This window comes from Rhododendron vialii, chromosome 13a (assembly GCF_030253575.1).
Source record: "Rhododendron vialii isolate Sample 1 chromosome 13a, ASM3025357v1".
Taxonomy (NCBI): Eukaryota; Viridiplantae; Streptophyta; class Magnoliopsida; order Ericales; family Ericaceae; genus Rhododendron; species Rhododendron vialii.
This window is the reverse complement of record NC_080569.1, coordinates 12,913,909-12,932,035: the sequence shown is the minus strand read 5'-3', so window position 1 is coordinate 12,932,035 and position 18,127 is coordinate 12,913,909. Positions and strand designations below refer to the sequence as shown.

At 42.6% G+C, this 18,127-nt stretch overlaps 1 protein-coding gene and 1 long non-coding RNA gene across 2 annotated transcripts; one reads left to right on the top strand and one right to left on the bottom strand.

Moving 5' to 3' along the window:
- The first annotated feature begins 4,760 nt into the window (after positions 1–4,760).
- On the top strand, positions 4,761–6,970 carry LOC131313550 (uncharacterized). The gene is made up of 3 exons (XR_009196236.1): positions 4,761–5,121; positions 5,424–5,519; positions 5,796–6,970. It is a non-coding gene; the product is annotated as an uncharacterized LOC131313550 (long non-coding RNA).
- A 1,020-nt stretch (positions 6,971–7,990) lies between these two features.
- LOC131313549 (uncharacterized) lies at positions 7,991–9,970 on the bottom strand. Its single transcript, XM_058341917.1, has 3 exons — positions 9,206–9,970; positions 8,731–9,091; positions 7,991–8,594 (listed from the first exon to the last, which is right to left on the bottom strand). The coding sequence occupies exons 1-3, from the start codon at positions 9,576–9,578 to the stop codon at positions 8,186–8,188; spliced, it is 1,143 nt and encodes a 380-aa protein (XP_058197900.1). The 5' UTR covers positions 9,579–9,970; the 3' UTR covers positions 7,991–8,185.
- Between the last annotated feature and the right edge of the window lie 8,157 nt (positions 9,971–18,127).

The following is an 18,127-nucleotide window of genomic DNA, read 5'->3' as shown; positions in this document are numbered from 1 at the left end:
AATATGCTTCTGCAAACCAAATCGTCGATATAAGCTTCTACTTTTACGCCGAGCATGCCAGGAAACATCTTCGTTATGGAGCGTTGAAAGGTGGCGCCTGCATTCTTCAGGCCGAACGGGACAACCTTGTAGCAGAAGATTCCCCGAGGCGAGATGAAAGCCGTTTTCTCTTGATCTTCTGGATCCAAAGCTATTTGATGGTAGCCCCGATACGCGTCCATGAAGCTCAAGCGCTCGCATCCCGCCGTTGCATCTACCAACTGCTCAATCCGAGGAAGTGGAAATCGATCCATAGGGCAGGCGTCGTTGAGGTTCGTGTAATCGACACAGACCCTTAGTTTCCCATTTTTCTTCGGGACTACCACTGGGTTGGCAAGCCAGGTAGGGTATAGCACTTCCCGAATGACGCCAGCTTCCAACAGTTGATTCACCTCTGCTATCACAGCTTCGGTGTGTACGGCCAACGAGCGTCGGACTTTTTGCACAACCGGTCGCCTATTCGGATCTACATTCAATGAGTGCATGGCGAACGAAGGGTCCACGCCCGGCATGTCTTGTGGCGTCCAAGCAAAGACTTCCATGTTTCTCATCAGGAATTGATACATCTCCTCACGTTCGTCCAGGCTCAATGAACTCCCGATCGAAAAATATCTTCCTTCTTCCCCAGGAATGGAAAAACGTATTAGCTCCTCGGCTGACCGTTGTTCGGCAAGTACACCAACATCCTCAATCACTGGGATAGGAGCGGCAGCCACGCACTGTACCTCCATGCAGCTCTGTTTGTTCGTTACAGTGCTGATGTAGCATTTCTTGGATTGGATTTGATCGCCTCGCAGGCTTTCCTGTCGTCCGTTCCATCCGACAAATTTTACCACCTGGTGATGCGTTGAAGCAACCGCTTGCATTTCGTGTAGCCAGGTTCGGCCAAGAATGACGTTGTACGGACTTGGCGAAGCAACCACCACAAATTCGATCTCCAGGATGCGCGATCCAGCTCGCACAGGGAGGGCAATCAGGCCGAGTGGCCATACCGGGGCTCCCGTAAAACTGACAAGGGGAGTTGACGCTGTCCGAAGTTGAGCGGGAGATAATCCGAGGCTCTGATAAGTGGAGAAAAACATGACATCGGCCGAGCTTCCCGGATCTATCAATACCCGTTGCACGGTTGATTTTTCAATAGCAATAGTGACGACGAGGGCATCTGCATGTGGAAGTTGCACTCTTTTTAAGTCGTCGGAAGAAAAAGTTATGGTGCCGCCGAAGCTCGGATCTTCCCACTTTCGCTTTCCCGAAGTGCCCACGTTGCAGACTGATTCAGTGGCGACAGCCCTGTCTATTTCTGAACGAAGTTCGGCCGCCCTTCCTTCGGATACGAGTCCTTGTATGACGCTCACGAGATTGCCAACAAGGGGGGGGGGGGGGGGGGGGGGGGGGGGGGGAGGAAGGGGATTTTGCCGAACGTCGATCCACTGATTGAGGTGACCGGCAGCTGCTAGCTCTTCTAGATACCTTTTGAAAGATGGGCATTGCGTGGTGTAATGGCCACGTTCCTTATGATACGTGCACATCCCCGGTCCGCTTCCGACGGTGCCTAAGAGTACCGTTGGCCAAACAAAGAACGGCAATTTGCCAATGATGTTAAGAAGTTTATAAATAGGTTCAGTGAATACCGTACGTTCGGCGACGTATTCGTCCGGTCGGGGTTCTCTTTTCGTTTGTGTCCAGGATTGTGGCTGAGGGTGCTGCGGGGGTCGGCCCTTGTTGTTCGACTTGTTCGATGTCTGGCCCGAGCTACCCTGGCTCCCTTGCCCTTGGCGAACGTTCGATACCTGCTTCTTCGGCCCTATCGTCTTGGCAGGTTCAGCCTTTGTTGTATGTCGCTCGGCCATTGCTTCTTCGTGAACGCAATCTTTCTCGATTATTATCATGAGCTCTCCCATTGTCTTAGGTGGATTTCATGAGAGGTCACGAAACATTGCCGAGGTTGGATCCAACCCATTCATGAAAGACTCGGCTGCTACCCCTTGATCACAGTCGGGAATAAGGTTATAGACCTCCCAGTAACGCTCGGTATAGAGTCGCAGTGTTTCTCCCGCCGCTCTTCGCATGTTCACCAGCATTGATAATGTCTTTGGTTGAATGTTGCTGGTGACAAAGCGTTTGCTAAACTCCAATTCTAGTTCGTTGAAGCAAGAAATGGATTTGGGTTTCAACTGATTGTACCATAACATGATCGGTTCACTGAGAGTGAGTGGGAAGATCTTACACATAAGGGCGTCAGAAAAGTTATGGAGGCTCATGGTTTGCCTGAAGCGACAAACGAACGCGACTGCGTCTTCTTTTGCCTCATAGCGCTTCAGCTTTGGCATGACGAATCTATCTGGCGGCCGCTCCTGTTGAATAGCATCCACGAAGGGGGAAGCCTTTGCCTTCCCGAGCTTCGAATTGTCTTTGGCCTGCCCTTCGGCTGCGATCTGCGTGGCGACAGGGGGAAGAACATCAGTATGCCGCTCCGGAGTCTTTCTTTTTTCCCGCCGATGGCGCCGACGGTGCTCCTCTTTTTCCCTCGGTCGTGGAGCATCTAGCATTAAGGGCGCCTGTGCCTCCCTCAAGCTCGTCAATGGGGCGTGCCGAGGTTGAAGAGCCGGGTCGATGGGTTGGTACACGGTTGGCAGGCCCGTGAATTGATCGTAGAGGATAATCGTATTATTGTGCTCCGAACGGTTTCCTCTGCTTTCTGTTCGGTGTCGACTGCCAGAGTTGGCGGAGTGTCGCCCATCGTGACGTTTGGAATCATGTCGCGATTGAAATGAATATTCCCGGTTGTTACTGGTATGGGGTCGCCGAGGTGGATCATTTAAGTCCACGGGCCTCTTCCCACTTTTCTGACTCATCCGTCGTTCGGAACGGTGTTGTGTTCGGACAGACTCGCCTCCCCTATTGGTTCCCGCTGTGGAGCCCGTTGCCGAGGATCTAGTACTCTCGGCTCGAATGATGCTTGTCAGCCGAGGTCGTGAAACCCCCTGATCTATGCGCTCAAAGACAGTTCGTCGTTCGGTAACAGCGAGTTCGGCCGTTTGGGCTGGGCGAGACGGTCGACTTCGTTTGTGGGATCTCTTCGGTCGACTGGGCTCGGCATGATGTTCGTTTGCAGGGGTTACGGTCAACCCTCCGTCCCGCTCCTCTAGCCGTTGCTGCAGCATGGTAATAACCGCTGCCTGACGTTTTTGTTCGGCCAAGGCGATATCCAACTCGGTTGGTGGAAAAGAAAGTTGGCGGGCTACATGTGGAACCGCCCTAGCCGTTTGACGGGGCTCAAGGTTGATAGATCCGTAGCCTTCCAACCTAAGGGTAAAGTTCTCTGGGCCCGGAGGTGAGAGATGTTGAGCCATTTGTTCCGTGCAAATATGAAGAACAAACAGGATCTGAGATGAACAAAGGCCCTCAACTGACTATGAATGCGAAGAACACAAAGAACACCCCGAAAGTTATTTTCTGCTTTCCCCAGCAGAGTCGCCAATTGTGGGGGCGTGATTTCTTCGTGCTCCTGCTGGTGCGGCCGCCTCCGAATGTGGGACCGTGAATGCTAACGCCGGTCTTGATGTACCTGCAGAACCGGAGGGGGCTGTTCCTCCGGGAAGAAGCTCCGATGATTAAGTCAGTAGGTGGAGAGAAGAAGTTTAGTAAGAACAATATGTTGGAGAGAAAGAAGTGTTCTTTTAGATCAGATTTTTTGGATCCCCCTCTCAGTGGTCATGCTTCTCTATTTATAGGCAAAGAGGTGAAGTGCTAAGCAAGTTGGCCATACTTTCCACGTGTCACGTTCTGCTCGGTTGGCGCCTTCTAGCAGGGCCAGTTAATGAACACCACTTCCCTAGTCTTTCAGAGCCACATGGGTTGATGTCAGAATGGTCACATCGTTCAGAGATGTCACTTCGAATGTCTGAGAGGACAGCTTTCTTATCAGTAGATATTTATGGAAGGTTCCACAATCGTCCAGGTTCGGCAGGCCCCACGTCCGGCATGCGAATTATCCGAGCGTAGGATATCCCGGCCGAAGCACACCCTGGCCGAACAAACGGAAGTTCGTATCCGTGCGCTTGATAAGACCCCGAGCGAACTTATGTGTCGTACGTTCGGATATAGCTTATAATTGTTCGCTGAAGTACTCGTGGTTCTGTCTATCCTTCGGTCCAGCCGATGTCCAGACTTATTTACAGGTGAACTGTGATAGCTTTGATGATGGGTCAAACAGCGTGTGAACCCTCATCATCCCTTTTGGACCTTGTGAACCTTCGGATATTTCGGCCCCCCTACATATAGTTTAGAAATATTTAATTAAGTATGCTGAAAACAAAAGTCCTGACTATTAGAATCGCAAAAGTGTGTTTTTTTTTTTTTTGGTTTGATTTGAAAAGGAAAGTTTTAAAGTGACTAAGAGAGTGTTATTCCACTTCTTTTTTATCGGAAGTGTTAATCTACTTTTTTTTTCACGGATCGGAAGTATTAATCTACTTCACATGTGGCAAATGGAGTGTCACTCTAGTGATCGGCGCCCTATATTCCTTGCACCAGGTGAGGGATCAAACCCCATTGGCCTCGTCCCCCTTTCCCATAGATCAGTAGTAGAATAAGATTTGCCTTGTCGTTGACCTTGACGATTTTGTTGTTTTAATTGGAAAAATCTGTATAATATGAAAGAGAAGTTTTTGAATCCAGACATAAATCCAACGGCCTACGTCCATTTGGTGCTTAATGGATAGTTCGGATTGACTAGCACCTTTCGCTCAAGGACTGAGATTGAGAGCTACAAAGAGCAACGGCTGAGATGGAGTTGCCAACCTCCAATTTTTGCCGCACATCATCGCACAAGGCAGTTCGGCAGACCACGACTTATGCAACCGCTCCCCACACCCCCACCCCTCTATCACCCATTTGCTATGACTTTCCCTCTTCACTCCTCCATTCCTCTTCCACAAAGCTGCTACGCCAACCAGGCAACCACCATGGCCATCCCTCCTCTCTCTCTCTCTCTCTCTCTCTCTCTCTCTCTCTCAAATCTACTATGGCAACCACCGAAAGTTCGAACCTGCTGCAAATATAGTTCCGAACTCAATCCGGGTAAACTACTCTCTCTCTCTCTCTCTCTCTCTCTCTCTCGGATGTGTGTTCTTATGATAAGTTTTCCGCTTTTAGCCTGTTACTTCAATTGTCTGCTAAGTGTTCGATAGATAAAATGTGCCAATTTAGACTTCAATTGCCTGCTAAGTTTTCCGCCCTTGAATCAATGAATCCTTGATTTGCTCTGCCGTTACTTCAATTGCCTGCTAAATGTTCGATAAAATGTGCCAATTTAGACTTCAATTGCGTGAGTTTTCCGCCGTTACATCAATGAGTCCTTGATGTGCAAATTCATTTGGCAGATTTAAGGTTTTGAAAATTGAAAGCAATTTGGATCTCGCACCGCTCTCCCTGCCCCCATAACTCTGTGTGACTCTCTCGGCTCTGCCAACCACTAGGTATGATTTTCTCTCTGCTTCATCTATTGGAGTATTACATATTTCTTTGTTTTGCTTCTTAACTATGTGTTTGGCTTTTCTTATTGGAATACTGGCTACATTTTACCAATATGAGGCATGGCTTAGGCTTCATAGGGAGACAAAATTCCTATTTCCAATTTTTTTTGGGTGTTCGTTAATTATTCACTTGCACATAACAAGTGCGAAAGAATTCTAATTTGTGTGCCTTTGGTTTCATGTTAGCTTTCAATCATGTTTTCTGTAATTATTTTTCAGAATCTTTAGCAGAATCTGTCCCTTGCTGTAAGCCAATTTCTACTAAAGTCTTACGAACTCGAGGTACGTAAACACCATTCTTTATCACTTATATTTATAACTCCAAGTGGGCTGTTTGTGTCCTTACAATAAGTTTTTCACCGTTTGTGAACATGTACTTCAATTTTCTGCCAAGTGTTTGATAAAATGTGACAAACTACAATAGCCTTATGCTTTAATTTATGTTTTGAGTTGTGGTGGTATACGTATTGTTCTTCAACAACTACACATTTTTCTTCCTAAACAAACTGAAGCTATATTACGAGGTACTAAAAAACACTTCTTTTTTAATAGCAAAAAATAAATTTCATTAATCTTTGAAAATGTTACAAAGACCAGGACAAGGAGAACACTTACATGGAAGAAGAAGAAAACACATCACACAAACACAGGATAAAATGGCCACTCATGCTTCCATAGTTTAAGAGCTCTTGGCAACTTGAAACCCCATAGTTGTATCTCCAAAGCTTTTGAAAAAACTTTGATCCCAAGTCTAATCTCACGCTTAGATTAGTCTAAACTTGTAGCGTAGTGTAGAATCGAAGACGATTAGTGACATATCGTTCTTAGATTACCAAGTGAATAGTAGAAACCAATTAGTGACAAGTCGTGCTTAGATTATTAGTTCGAGTCGGAGACGGTCCGTGCCTTTCAAGATATGCTATGTCGGTGATTAATTATATTTATCCTCTTGACGAATTTAGCGGGGCTAGTCATGACCACGTATCATAGTTGAATGAATGAATTAAGACCTTAAACTAATACAATCCTAATGCTACAAAGGTAGGGTGGAGTTGAGATTCCATGGCCTTCTCTATCCCTTATCTTTATCTTTCATTTTATTTTATGTTATTTTTTTTTGTGCATTTTATATTTAAAAATCCAAAATCATTTATCTTTTGCTCAGACTAAAGTGGAAGTCAATTTTGGCAATTGACACGCTTATTTCCCTGTGGATCGACTCGGACTTCGTCACTACACTATGTAAATCTTTAGTTATAGTCCAGTTAATGTAAATAAATAATCTAATTTGACGATCATTTGGTAAGCACAAAATGACATTTTTAACGACTACCAAATGGGCGGCATCAATCTGTGTCTTTCTTTTTCATATAGTGAAACACTCCTCTTTTCCCCTGAATGTACCCAATTTAGAAACCATGTAAATTCCTTGTGTTCTGTGTGATTCGGAGGGTGTGAGCTTTGGGCAAACCTAGGGCACCACAATTGGTATAAAAATAAAATGGGTTTAAGTTGGTTGAACCCAACTTTGAGCAAGAGTCCTGAAGACTGATTGAATCTATCAAATTCAAGCTTGCATAATGTTTTAAAGATGACGACCAAAACCATTCATTTTCTTCACATATTTGATCTGGTGCACAGTTTGCAGAGCATAAAGGAGAGAGGGGTCGTTGTCAGATCTAAATTCATTTTCTTCACATATTTGAAGATACTAAGTAATGAGGATATTTGCATCAAGGTTCTGAATACCGTACCGGCTAGAATACCGATTTTCTTACTAGTACGGTACGTACCGGTACTGGTGAGATACTAGGTACCGTTTCAGATTGATCGCTATTAGTGTTATTTTCCTGCCTAAAAGAATTTATAGTATAACATAAAACAAAAAAAATAAAAAATATTCCGGTATTTGTCTGGTACCGTCCGGTATTTGTTCGGTGCTTGAAAAAAAATAATTTAAAAGTAGTCTGGTATTATCTGGTATTGGCCGGTACTGAACGGTATCTCCGGTACCAATCGGTATTTGAGTCGGAACGGAATTAGAGGTATAGGGTACCGGATTCTGTCAAAAACGGTACGTACTGGACGGTGAATGGTATTAATAACCTTGATTTGTTATTTTGTTGGGTTAAGAATTGGTGGTCGTGGTGTAATTTGGTTGGCAAGGAGCCAACCTTGTTCTAGTTTTGGTGATTGGGAGGGCACATGATTTGCGAGGCGCGGGTACCACCCTAGTTCGGATGCATTACCTTTAATCTTCGATGCCATATCTCGCTTTCTTCCATTAACCTAGCCTCTTTGTTACCCTTCGAGATTAAAAAGATGCATTACCTTTAATCTACGATGCCATATCTCGCTTTCTTCCATTAACCTCTTTGTTACCTTTGAGATTAAAAAAATTCGTTGGGTGACCTTTCGCTTAAACTAACAAAAGTTGGAGGATGACATTGAAAATTGAAGCAAATTACAGTGAGTGTAAATACAACTCGAGACAATGGCCAGACATCCTTTACACTAGATTCCGTCTTTATTTAATACAAGAGAAAACATGAAAGCTTTTTATACAATTCTTTTTTTCCATGCAAAAGTAATCTCAGAGCGAGATTTATTTATCTCTTGCAAACAACTCCTCGGCCATCCATCCCAGTACTAGCGCAGTCCAAACTCCCATACTCAAAACCCTCCGAAGAATTGAGCCCACCAGTGAATTTAGCCACGGCGCAATCGGACGAAAACAGAGTGGAACTACCAAATTCCTTGGCACCACCAACAACAGGCATCAGTACCCCCATCTTAATCTTGCTCACGTAGTTACTGCGGTAAGTCTGGCCCAAAACGCCGTCGACACCGCCGCTCAACGAGTAAAACTTGAAGCTCAAGTCCAAATGAGCAAAGCAATCTTCTTTGGTGATTCCGTAGTTATGGATCATGGAATCTTCTTCAGTGATTGGGACCACTGTCGCTTTGATTTTGAAGTTCCCTTCCACTTCAATCACCACACCATTAACGTCTCGAGACCTGCATGTAAAATTAAGCATGAGAACTGGCAAGTCATTCTCAATTTGTTAATATGCAATTTTAAAATTGCATATTACTATATCCCAAATGGTCAATAAATACATGGTACTTTGGAACTTGAAAAGTCCAACAATACCTAGTGAAGGAGACGCCCGGTGCGGTGCTCGGCCGCCATTCGGCGTTTGTGGTAGCCGGGAGGAAGATGGGTTCTCCGTCGAAAGCGAGTGCTAGTCTATCAATTGAATCATCCCAAGTTGAAGTCGTCTGTGCACCGACATAGAGTTGATGATTGTCAAAGAGAATTCCCAGTGACTGGACCCAGGTGAAGTCCCTCTTCATGTTATCATTTCGCCTTCCGATGAAATGAGCGTTGATATGAAGATTGGAATCGGAAACAATGCAAAAGTCTTGGTCCTTTTTGCCATGGAAGTAGAAGGTCAGTCCATCACCTCCAACGAACCGTGGGTCTTGGCAAAGTCCTCCCGGTAGATTGCAAGCTATACGTGTGAGCAATTTAATTGACAATTAGAACAAAAGAAAATGAAAGAAAAAGAAAACAAAAAGGTAGATGTTTTTTTTATGATGACCGTATTGGGGAACAGAAGACTTACGACAAACACCCTTGCACGCTGTACAATCAGCCCTACAATGCAAAGGACAACCATCAGGACAACGAAACGAGCCAAAGCATGTATCTTTTGCTGCGCAATGCCAGGTGCCATACAAAGGACGAGGTGGTGGTGGTGGTGCTGGTGGTGGACAAACAGCTTTACACGCGTAACAATCAGCCTCACAAGTCCAAGGACAATCAGCAGGACAAGGAAACTCATGATAGAAGCATGGTGAACCTAGCTTAAAGCATACGGCCCAAGTGTGTGTCGCAGGAGGTGGATAAGGAGCAATGTTGCCGCCAGCTGCGGCAACCACCGCGAGGAGGAGGACGACGGTCACATATAGGCGCGCCATAGCTGTGGCTCCAGCCATTAGGTCTATGGTGCAAATCGTAATATCAAAGTGTGATTGTGTGCATTATAGTTCTATAGGAACCCTTCTTTTATAGAAGTTTTTTCTTCGAGATGTGCAGCACAAGTTTTCGTCAAGTTGCAATATAGAAGGAGAATTAAACTGTAAGTGTGAATGTGTGCACACTCAAAGGCGTACATTATTACAAGATCACTCAAAGTAGTACTCCTCCAGTACATGTCTTGTACGAACAACTCGTGAACATATATGATGTGGAAATTAAGAAGAATTAAGCATTCAGCCTCCACTTACAACTTACATAATCCCTCATATTCTTTTCAATTGTATTCTCCTAGTACGTTCACAGCAAAGTTCCTTCGCTTTTCTGTATCTCTGTTGACGTAAACTTTAATTCGAACCACGTAAGTATTCTTACGTGATTGCCTCGGGGTCGTTTGGTAACATTTTCAATTTTTTGTTTGTAAAAAACTTACAGTAGAATCAGTTTATTTGAAAAAATAAACAAAAAAAAATTTATTTTGGTCATATGTACTTTGTAAACAGTAATAAAACGAGAACAACATAAAACATTTTTGGGAATATCATTTTTTTTTATTTGACACCTTCAAAGTGAATAAAATGACGAAAAAAAAAAATAAAGAATCAATTTTTTACCGATAAACGAATGACACCAACACATGTACTGGCCGTTACGTACCCGTTTTGACCAAATTTGGTACCCCAAACTTTGACTTTGTTTCGGCTCAAATACTGATCGATGTAGTAAAAAAATCGATACTCTAGCCCGTACTGTAACGTACTAATCAATATTCTTCTTGGACATAGCCAATAATAGGTTTCGAAGAAATCTGGTGGGTTCAATTAAGGCAAACGAAAGACTTGTTGGAAGAGCCGAAGGACATTAAAGAAGCAGCCGTGGTACACTTTTGCAACCAGTGGCGACTCCAGGAATTTATGATAGGGTGTTCAGAAATTACCTTAACTCTACTAGTTGATATATCAACCAATAATATGTACAAAATCTCATATATTGTATAAATTGTACGGTCAAAAAACATGACCTCTATTCTCAAAAAAAATTAACTACGAGGCGAAATGAGAACTTAAAAATATACACTATTTTTTTTAACAAAAATTTCATTTTTTTTGGAAGTTGTATTTCGTAGTAGACAGTGTTTCAAGAACGGAGGGGATAAAATTTTATTGAGCTAACGTTTAACAAGCATATTAATCTACTAAAACCTTTTTGAAACAAATTGTAGCGAGTTTGTTTCGGTTGACCTTCTCAAAAATGTTGAATTTAGGATGACATGATGAGATTTTCTAACGTAGTCTTAAATTTGAATGAATATTATTCATGAGATTTATCCATGATTTTATAAGCTAACTAGACAAAAAAATAGTTATTGTCATGAATGCGAAATTAACACATTTAGACCATCGACAAAAAGAATGAGAGAGAGAACGCAGAGTATAATACTTTCATCAATAGATTCTTCTTTTCACTTTCTTTTTACAATTTTTTTATTATAATTATGAGCTTTATTTGAGATAATGTGTTAAGTGTTCAATATTGAATTACCTGAATTGATGGGTTGTAATTGAGTTGTGATTGAGTGTTCAATTAGTTTTGGGTTAGGTGTTCAATTCTTTTTGTGTTATATGTTCAAGACTTTTAGAATTGAGTGTTCATTAACATTTACGTTGGGTGTTCAAAGAAATGCTAGCTCCATAATTTTTATATGTATTCTAAGCAAAAAAAATTTGTTCGGATGTTCAGTTGACCATGGAACTAACAATGTGGAGCCGCCTCTGTTTGCAACAATTTCAAAGAGGATAGAGCTGATAGGCCGGTGCTGGGGGGAGAGTTTTATAGGAGACTATCACCACAAATTTCAGCTCATCTTGGTAGAATTTTTGAAGAGAGGGAGATTTTAGCTGCTCAAAAGGAGTGTAGCAACCTAAAAGCTCCGGGTCCGGACGGCTTTAATTTCTCCTTTGTGAAGCTTGGTTGGGGTTTATGAAGGGTTTGATCATGCAATTTTTCTCTGAATTTCACTCTGACGGCAAACTTACAAAAGGTACTATCAACTCGACTTCCGTTGCTTTGATTCCTAAGGTAGATTGTCCTGTGTCGTTCAAAGAATATAGGCCCATAAGCATGGTTGGTTGGGTGTATAAAGTGCTATCCAAAGTGCTTGCCAATAGAATTAAAGCTCTCTTGCCATCGGTTATTGGTGAATCTCAAGCTGCGTTTATCGGGGGAAAACAAATAAAGGAGTGTATATCCTCGGTATCTATGTCTGTACTGATTAATGGGTCGGCATCGAAGGAGTTTCAACTCCAGTGAGGTATTAGACAAGGCGATCCGATATCCCCCTTTCTGTTTAATATTGTGGTTGAGGGACTCAACATTCTATTGGAGAGAGCTAGGGATCGGAACATCATTTCAGGAGCAAGAATAGGGGTCAATGGGGTTGTGGTGTCCCACCTTCAGTTTGCGGATGATACGATTCTTTTTTGTAACAATAACTTGGAGGAGCTAATTAGCATCAAAAGAATCCTTAGATGCTTTCCACTTATGTTAGGATTGAAAATTAACTATTCCAAAAGCTCTTTATGTGGTGTTAAAATTCCCCATCAGGAGGTGCTAGCTTTAGCGCAGGTTATGGAGTGTAAAGTGGAACGGTTGCCGATCAAGTATTTGGGTTTGCCTTTGGGTGCTAATCCAATAGGATTAAAACTTGGGATCCCGTAGTGGAGAAGATGGAAAAGAGACTAAGTTGATTCTCTAGCCAACCAACCCATTTATTTTTTGTCCATTTTTAAATTGCCGGTGACTGTAGCAAAAGCGATAGAGAAAATTCAACGAAATTTTTTTTTGGGGAGACACAATTGATAAGAGAAAACTCCACCTAGTCAAATGGGAGGTGATTTGCAAGAAGAAAGAGTTTGGTGGCTTAGGCGTGAAGAATTAATGATCCAAAATCTGGCCCTCCTAGCCAAATGGTGGTAGCGATTTCATAAGGGCAGAGATTCTCTCTGGGTGCAGGTTGTTAGGGGAAAATATAATTTGAAGCTTGACTGTTGGTTTCCTCGTATGCCGGCCTTGAGAAGGGCTTCTCAAATCTGGAAAGATATTTGCACAATTGGGGATGTGTCTTCATGTATCGGTGCTATAATCCAAGAGGGATTTAGATTACAGATCCACTCAGGCTTTGGGGATTTCATTTTGGAATCATACATGGCTAGAGGATACAACTCTTAGAGAAGATTACCCTCGGTTGTACTTAATTTCTTCTCAAAAAGAAGCGGTGGTCAGTGCGGTGAGAGGCGGAATTGATGACGGCAATTGGAATATGACTTTTAGTAGGGACTTACGTGATTGGGAAAACCTTCAAATGGATGAATTAAAACAGAGGTTGCTAACTGTTACTCTTGATCTGGCAAGGCCAGATTCTGTACTTTGGCAATGGTCCTCTGACAATCTTTTCTCAGTAAGATCTGTATATTACCAGTGGGAGGATGGAGGTTACTCAAGAAGTTTGGTGATGGAAGCTCTTTGGAAGAATCGTTGCCCCCCAAAGGTGGAAATATTCGCTTGGTTGGCTATTCAATCCATGGTGACTACTAGATCCGTGCTTTTGGAAAGAAATCTGATCCCCGAGGGTCAATCTGTCCTTTGCCCGTTCTGCTCACTGCACTTGGAAACTCCTCATCATTTATTCTTGCACTAGTGTTAGCCCGTGCCAATGGCACTACGCATCCCGGTTGAAAGGGGATGACAGTTGTGTGATTTAAGTGAAAATCATGGGCACTTAACCGAGAAGTGGGATGATGCACTACAGCCTTTGGATCAAATGAATCTAAGCCATTCTAACAACTTGTCCCCACACCCTTCTGTTTTATAATAGAGATTGCCAATTTTCTTGGGATGTTTGGTCGTGAATACTGGATTGGTGGCATGTAAGTTGGGTGTGCCCTGCATCTTTGGAAGACCAATTCATATGGTGGGGTGGCAGTAGATTCAGAAAGTGGGAGAAACACTTGTGGGAAATTACGTTCCTTGCAACAGTGTGGTGCTTAGTCTCCGAACCTCGCCTTCCAATAAGGTGGAAACACCCCAAGCGTAGGGCTAGGTCGTCGATAGCATAATATCCGGAAGTCCGGGATCGTACCCACAGAGAATCGAAATATAGCTAGTTTGGATTGTAGGTTTATACGGTAGAGTGCGGCGTTCAAGACGGCTAACTTGATTTTGCTTTAAAAGTGAAAACTAAGGAAAAGACTAGAAATGAGTTTAATTAACTTAAAAGAGACAAGTCTAGGGATCGTCCATCCCTTGACAAAGGCCACTACCGGTTCTCGATTATAACTCAAGCGAGAGTCACGACCGCGTGCTCACGCCTGAAAGATTTAACTTTAATGACTACGTTTATCAAAAGACGTGATTAAACGGAACTAAACAAACCTATTTTTGCTAATGTATTTAACACGTAGGAGGCCACGAGCCCTCAAAATGTCGCTTGCCAAGACCGCTTGACTAAACTTCATATCAAGGAGTTAACACCCCTCGCTTAGACCAAAATGGCTAGATTAACCTAATTCCAAAAATCATAATTTTAAGCCCGAATGTTTGAGAACCAAATAACAACCTAAGTCATTGGGAAAGATTAGCCCAAGACTTAACCGAAAAACTACTCACACATAATAAAAAGACTAGAAAACCTGCTTAAGAAAGGAAACATGATTAACCGATAAAAACGGAAATAAACTTGATATTAGTAAAGATCTAGTCCGTACAAGCAACTTTAATAAACGAGAAATTAACAAACGAGAAAGACTTACTAGTGTTCTTGAAGGAAATAACTAAGAAAGCTTGAAGCTTTAATGGAGTCCTAGAAAAATAAAAATGACTTAAAGTGAAAAATGACTAGCTTGGATAAAGAGGAGAGAGGGAGACCCTATTTATACAAGGTGGCCTTACTCTCTCACAAAATATCCCAAAAACTATCCTAAAAGTAGCCAAAAGTGAAAAATAACCCAAAAGTAGAAAGTAGAAAAAGCAGAAAAAGCGTGGCTGTTTTCTGCAGTATGAACCGGTACTGGCCAATTCCCAGTACCGGTTCAAGGCCTTCAAACGGGCTGAAAAACATAACCTCTAGACAGCATGAACCGGTACTGGGCAATCCCCAGTACCGGTACAAGATTGACAGATTTTTTAGGCAACTTCGTAGACGCGCTCCGGACACTCCCGAACTCGGATTTGGGTGTTCTTTGGACTGTTGGAAAGCTCGTCGAGCCTACTTTCTAACCCAAGTGGTTTGGATCAAAAGTAATTTGTACATCAAAAGTTATGACAATTCTACCCTCAGCACGTCGGAAGATGAGTAGCTTTAGTAAAATCCTCACTTCTTCTTCAATTCCCTTGACCCTTGGGCGACCCGAGCAACCTCCAAACCATCTCTTGAGCACCACAACGGGGTGACACTTGGTCTTGAGTACTTGGTTGCATCCGAAGCTTTCCTTGACGTTCAAACGCACCTTATTTATACGAATTACCTGAAAAACACAAAAACCTACCTTACGTGCAATATCACTATAAAAGCTAAATAAACACAAGTTAAACCAACATAATACGGGACTAGACGCACCAAATATCTACAATATTGGGTGCTCATCACACCCCCCAACTTGAGCTTTGCTAGTCCCTAGCAAACCAAAACAAAACACATTAAACTAAGCTATGCAACCCTCTCGAGATTCAAGATACGAAAGTTATGCTCAACTACTTCAACTAGGCAAGAGTCCAAAACACCCCTTCAAATCCAATCACATGCAAGCCACGCACAAACATGCCATGAACTAGGACAAACAAACTATGTCATATTAGAGTAGTCAAGCATGTGTGCACCACAACGAGTTTCGACTCGAAAACTCACAAGGATACGCTCTTATTCGACTTTTCACACAGTGAGATACAAGATACATCCCATGACAAGCGCTAGCGAGTAAATGCGATAGCCAGAGACAAAAAGCTACGCATGCTATCAAAAGGGTCTTAGAACAAAAGGAAAGCTAATTATTGACAAGTGTGGAACGACTAGGACAATCACAACTTAAGTAATAATAGATATCGACCATGCATCAATTGGAGTTAATTAGCGTACAAAAGATCAACGGAGGACTTTATTAGCTTATAACGACCTTGGATACAAAGAGAAAGGGACTACAAAAATGTAGTGGCCATATACTTGCATGGTTCATCTACCCTTGGCCACTATCGACCCTAAACTACCAAGGCATGGCCTCATATCGGCCAAACAACCAACAAAATTACGAAGAAGAATTAAAAAATAACTACTAGATAAGTCCTACAAAAAACTACTACCACCGACTCAACCACACATAGTCATCATCCTCATCCGGCTCTTCATGGTATTGAGCATCGAGCTCCCCCTCTTCATCGGACTCTTTCTCATCCAGAATGTAAGCTAGCCCGATAGTCACACCAATCCTCTCATCAAAGTATTCAACCCTCTTTTGAATATGATTTGCTCTTTCATAGCATTTCTTTGATTTTTCTTTGAGGAATAGGGTCATTTGAAATGAAATTTGAAGTAAGAGAGATTGAGGGGCCAATTTTGAGGACTTTGGAAAGGGAAATGAAAATTTGGGGCCTTAGCTTTTGTAGTGGAAAATGAGAGATAGGGAATCATGTACCAATTCTTCGCCTTTTTACATTCCAACCACTTCTATCACATTCACATGCACCACCCCCAAACCTCTTTGAATCTTTGAAAACTATTGACACATCCCTCCGAACATCCGGTTACCTAGGTTTAAACAACGGAAGAGACTCTACGGTTCAAAACAAGGACAATGTTACTCTTATGTGGTTTAATCAAACAAAAATGCCTTGAATCATTTCCTAAGTACGCTAACAACTCCAATAAGATGCATAAAAGATATATACACTACTCAAGTATGAACAAAAGATATTATTTACGCAAGTGCAGAAATGAGAACAAAAAACATGAGATGCTTAAGAAATGAATCTCTACTCTAACGATGCACACAACTTGACTTTACTTTTAGGCTCAACTTGTTCATCAATATTCATGTATATGCATGTGACATGGATTCAAACACAAAAGCAAATTCGACGGGATACACGACTCTTCCATATTGACACAATTGAGCATAATTAAAGTACTTTCAACAAGGGAAGATTGCACAAAAATTTTGAAAATTTATCAAAAGCAGAAAAATAAGACAAGTCTCATAACATATATATGGCACATATATAACCCTCCCCCAACTTAAACGATGCTATGTCCTCATAGCATGAAGACAAAAGTATTAGAGAGGGGAGAACAAAAATTGTACCTCCGGGGGGAATGTCAACCCCCTTATACCTCGACCAAGTTTGAGGCTTTCTTGTCATTGCTTCCCTTCATCATTGGAACCGCTTTTAAGGCTCACTCTTTCGGCTCCTTCATCGGAACCATAGCTAGTCACACAAGGTCATCGCCGGGGCTTTCTTGGTCTTACAACCGCGACACGTAATCGCACCCATGCTTAGGGCTCTTGAATGCCTCACTCACCCTAGCTTTCAGACCTAAACCACCAAGGCTGGTGTGGTAGCATGCTTACCCTGCAAAAGACTTAAGAACCAACTACCTACTAAGAAGCAAATGACATTAGTACTGCCCGACTCGTGTTATTCGGGCGCCAAACAAACATATATACGAAGGAAACATTAGAAACACCACCCGATCTTCACGCAATCTTACGAGTCATACTTTTCTTCCTATGTCGCACCGGAGAGGTAAGACACAGGTGGCTATACTAGACCGTCAAAAGAGAAAAAGAAAAAGAAAGAGTTTATGTATGTGCAGCCAAACGCGGGCTCCTAACATTTATTATGCCAACAAGAGCTAATAAAATGAACATAGTACTCCACTCCACACTCTGTTTCAAAAATTGAATCCGACCATGCCACAAAAATAGATACTTTGAGTAGCACATTTACCGAATTCGTTTAAGACATTTAAGTTCAACCAAGTGCGCATTCCAAACTAGATTGATTTTCAACGAGCGGACAAAATCTACAATATAAGGATGGTAAATCAAATCAAATTCATCAATACCAACAAAATCAATCGATTCGAGTTTTACAAGCTCTTGCACTGGTGGAGACTCGGTACGAATGGTGGCATCATCTAGAGCTGAGAGTATTGGATGGTTCAAAATTTCAATGGAAGGTATCTCCTCAAAGGAAGGAGACAAACGCTCAGGTCTAGACACATTCTTTCCATCCTGCTCATTCAATAGAGCATACAAAAAGTCTACCTCCACATTCGTTTTCTCAACAATGAGAAATTTCTCTCCCGGATCGTCGCACAGAGAGGGATCCACAGGGGGAGAACACTGGACATCAGGCTCAACATTTGGCTCACCACCCCAATCAGACTCTGAGGAGTTGTCAGAATCTAAACTAACATCTTCAGCAAAGATATGCGGCTCAATATCCTCTTCCATGGCAT

Bases quoted from the DNA above. Each gene is read 5' to 3' on its own strand.
- LOC131313549 (XM_058341917.1), bottom strand. From the start codon at position 9,578: ATGGCTGGAGCCACAGCTATGGCGCGCCTATATGTGACCGTCGTCCTC. The intron at 9,092-9,205 runs GTAAGTCTTCTG...TCACACGTATAG, and splicing joins AGCGTGCAAGGGTGTTTGTC to CTTGCAATCTACCGGGAGGA. The intron at 8,595-8,730 runs GTATTGTTGGAC...TTTTACATGCAG, and splicing joins CCGGGCGTCTCCTTCACTAG to GTCTCGAGACGTTAATGGTG.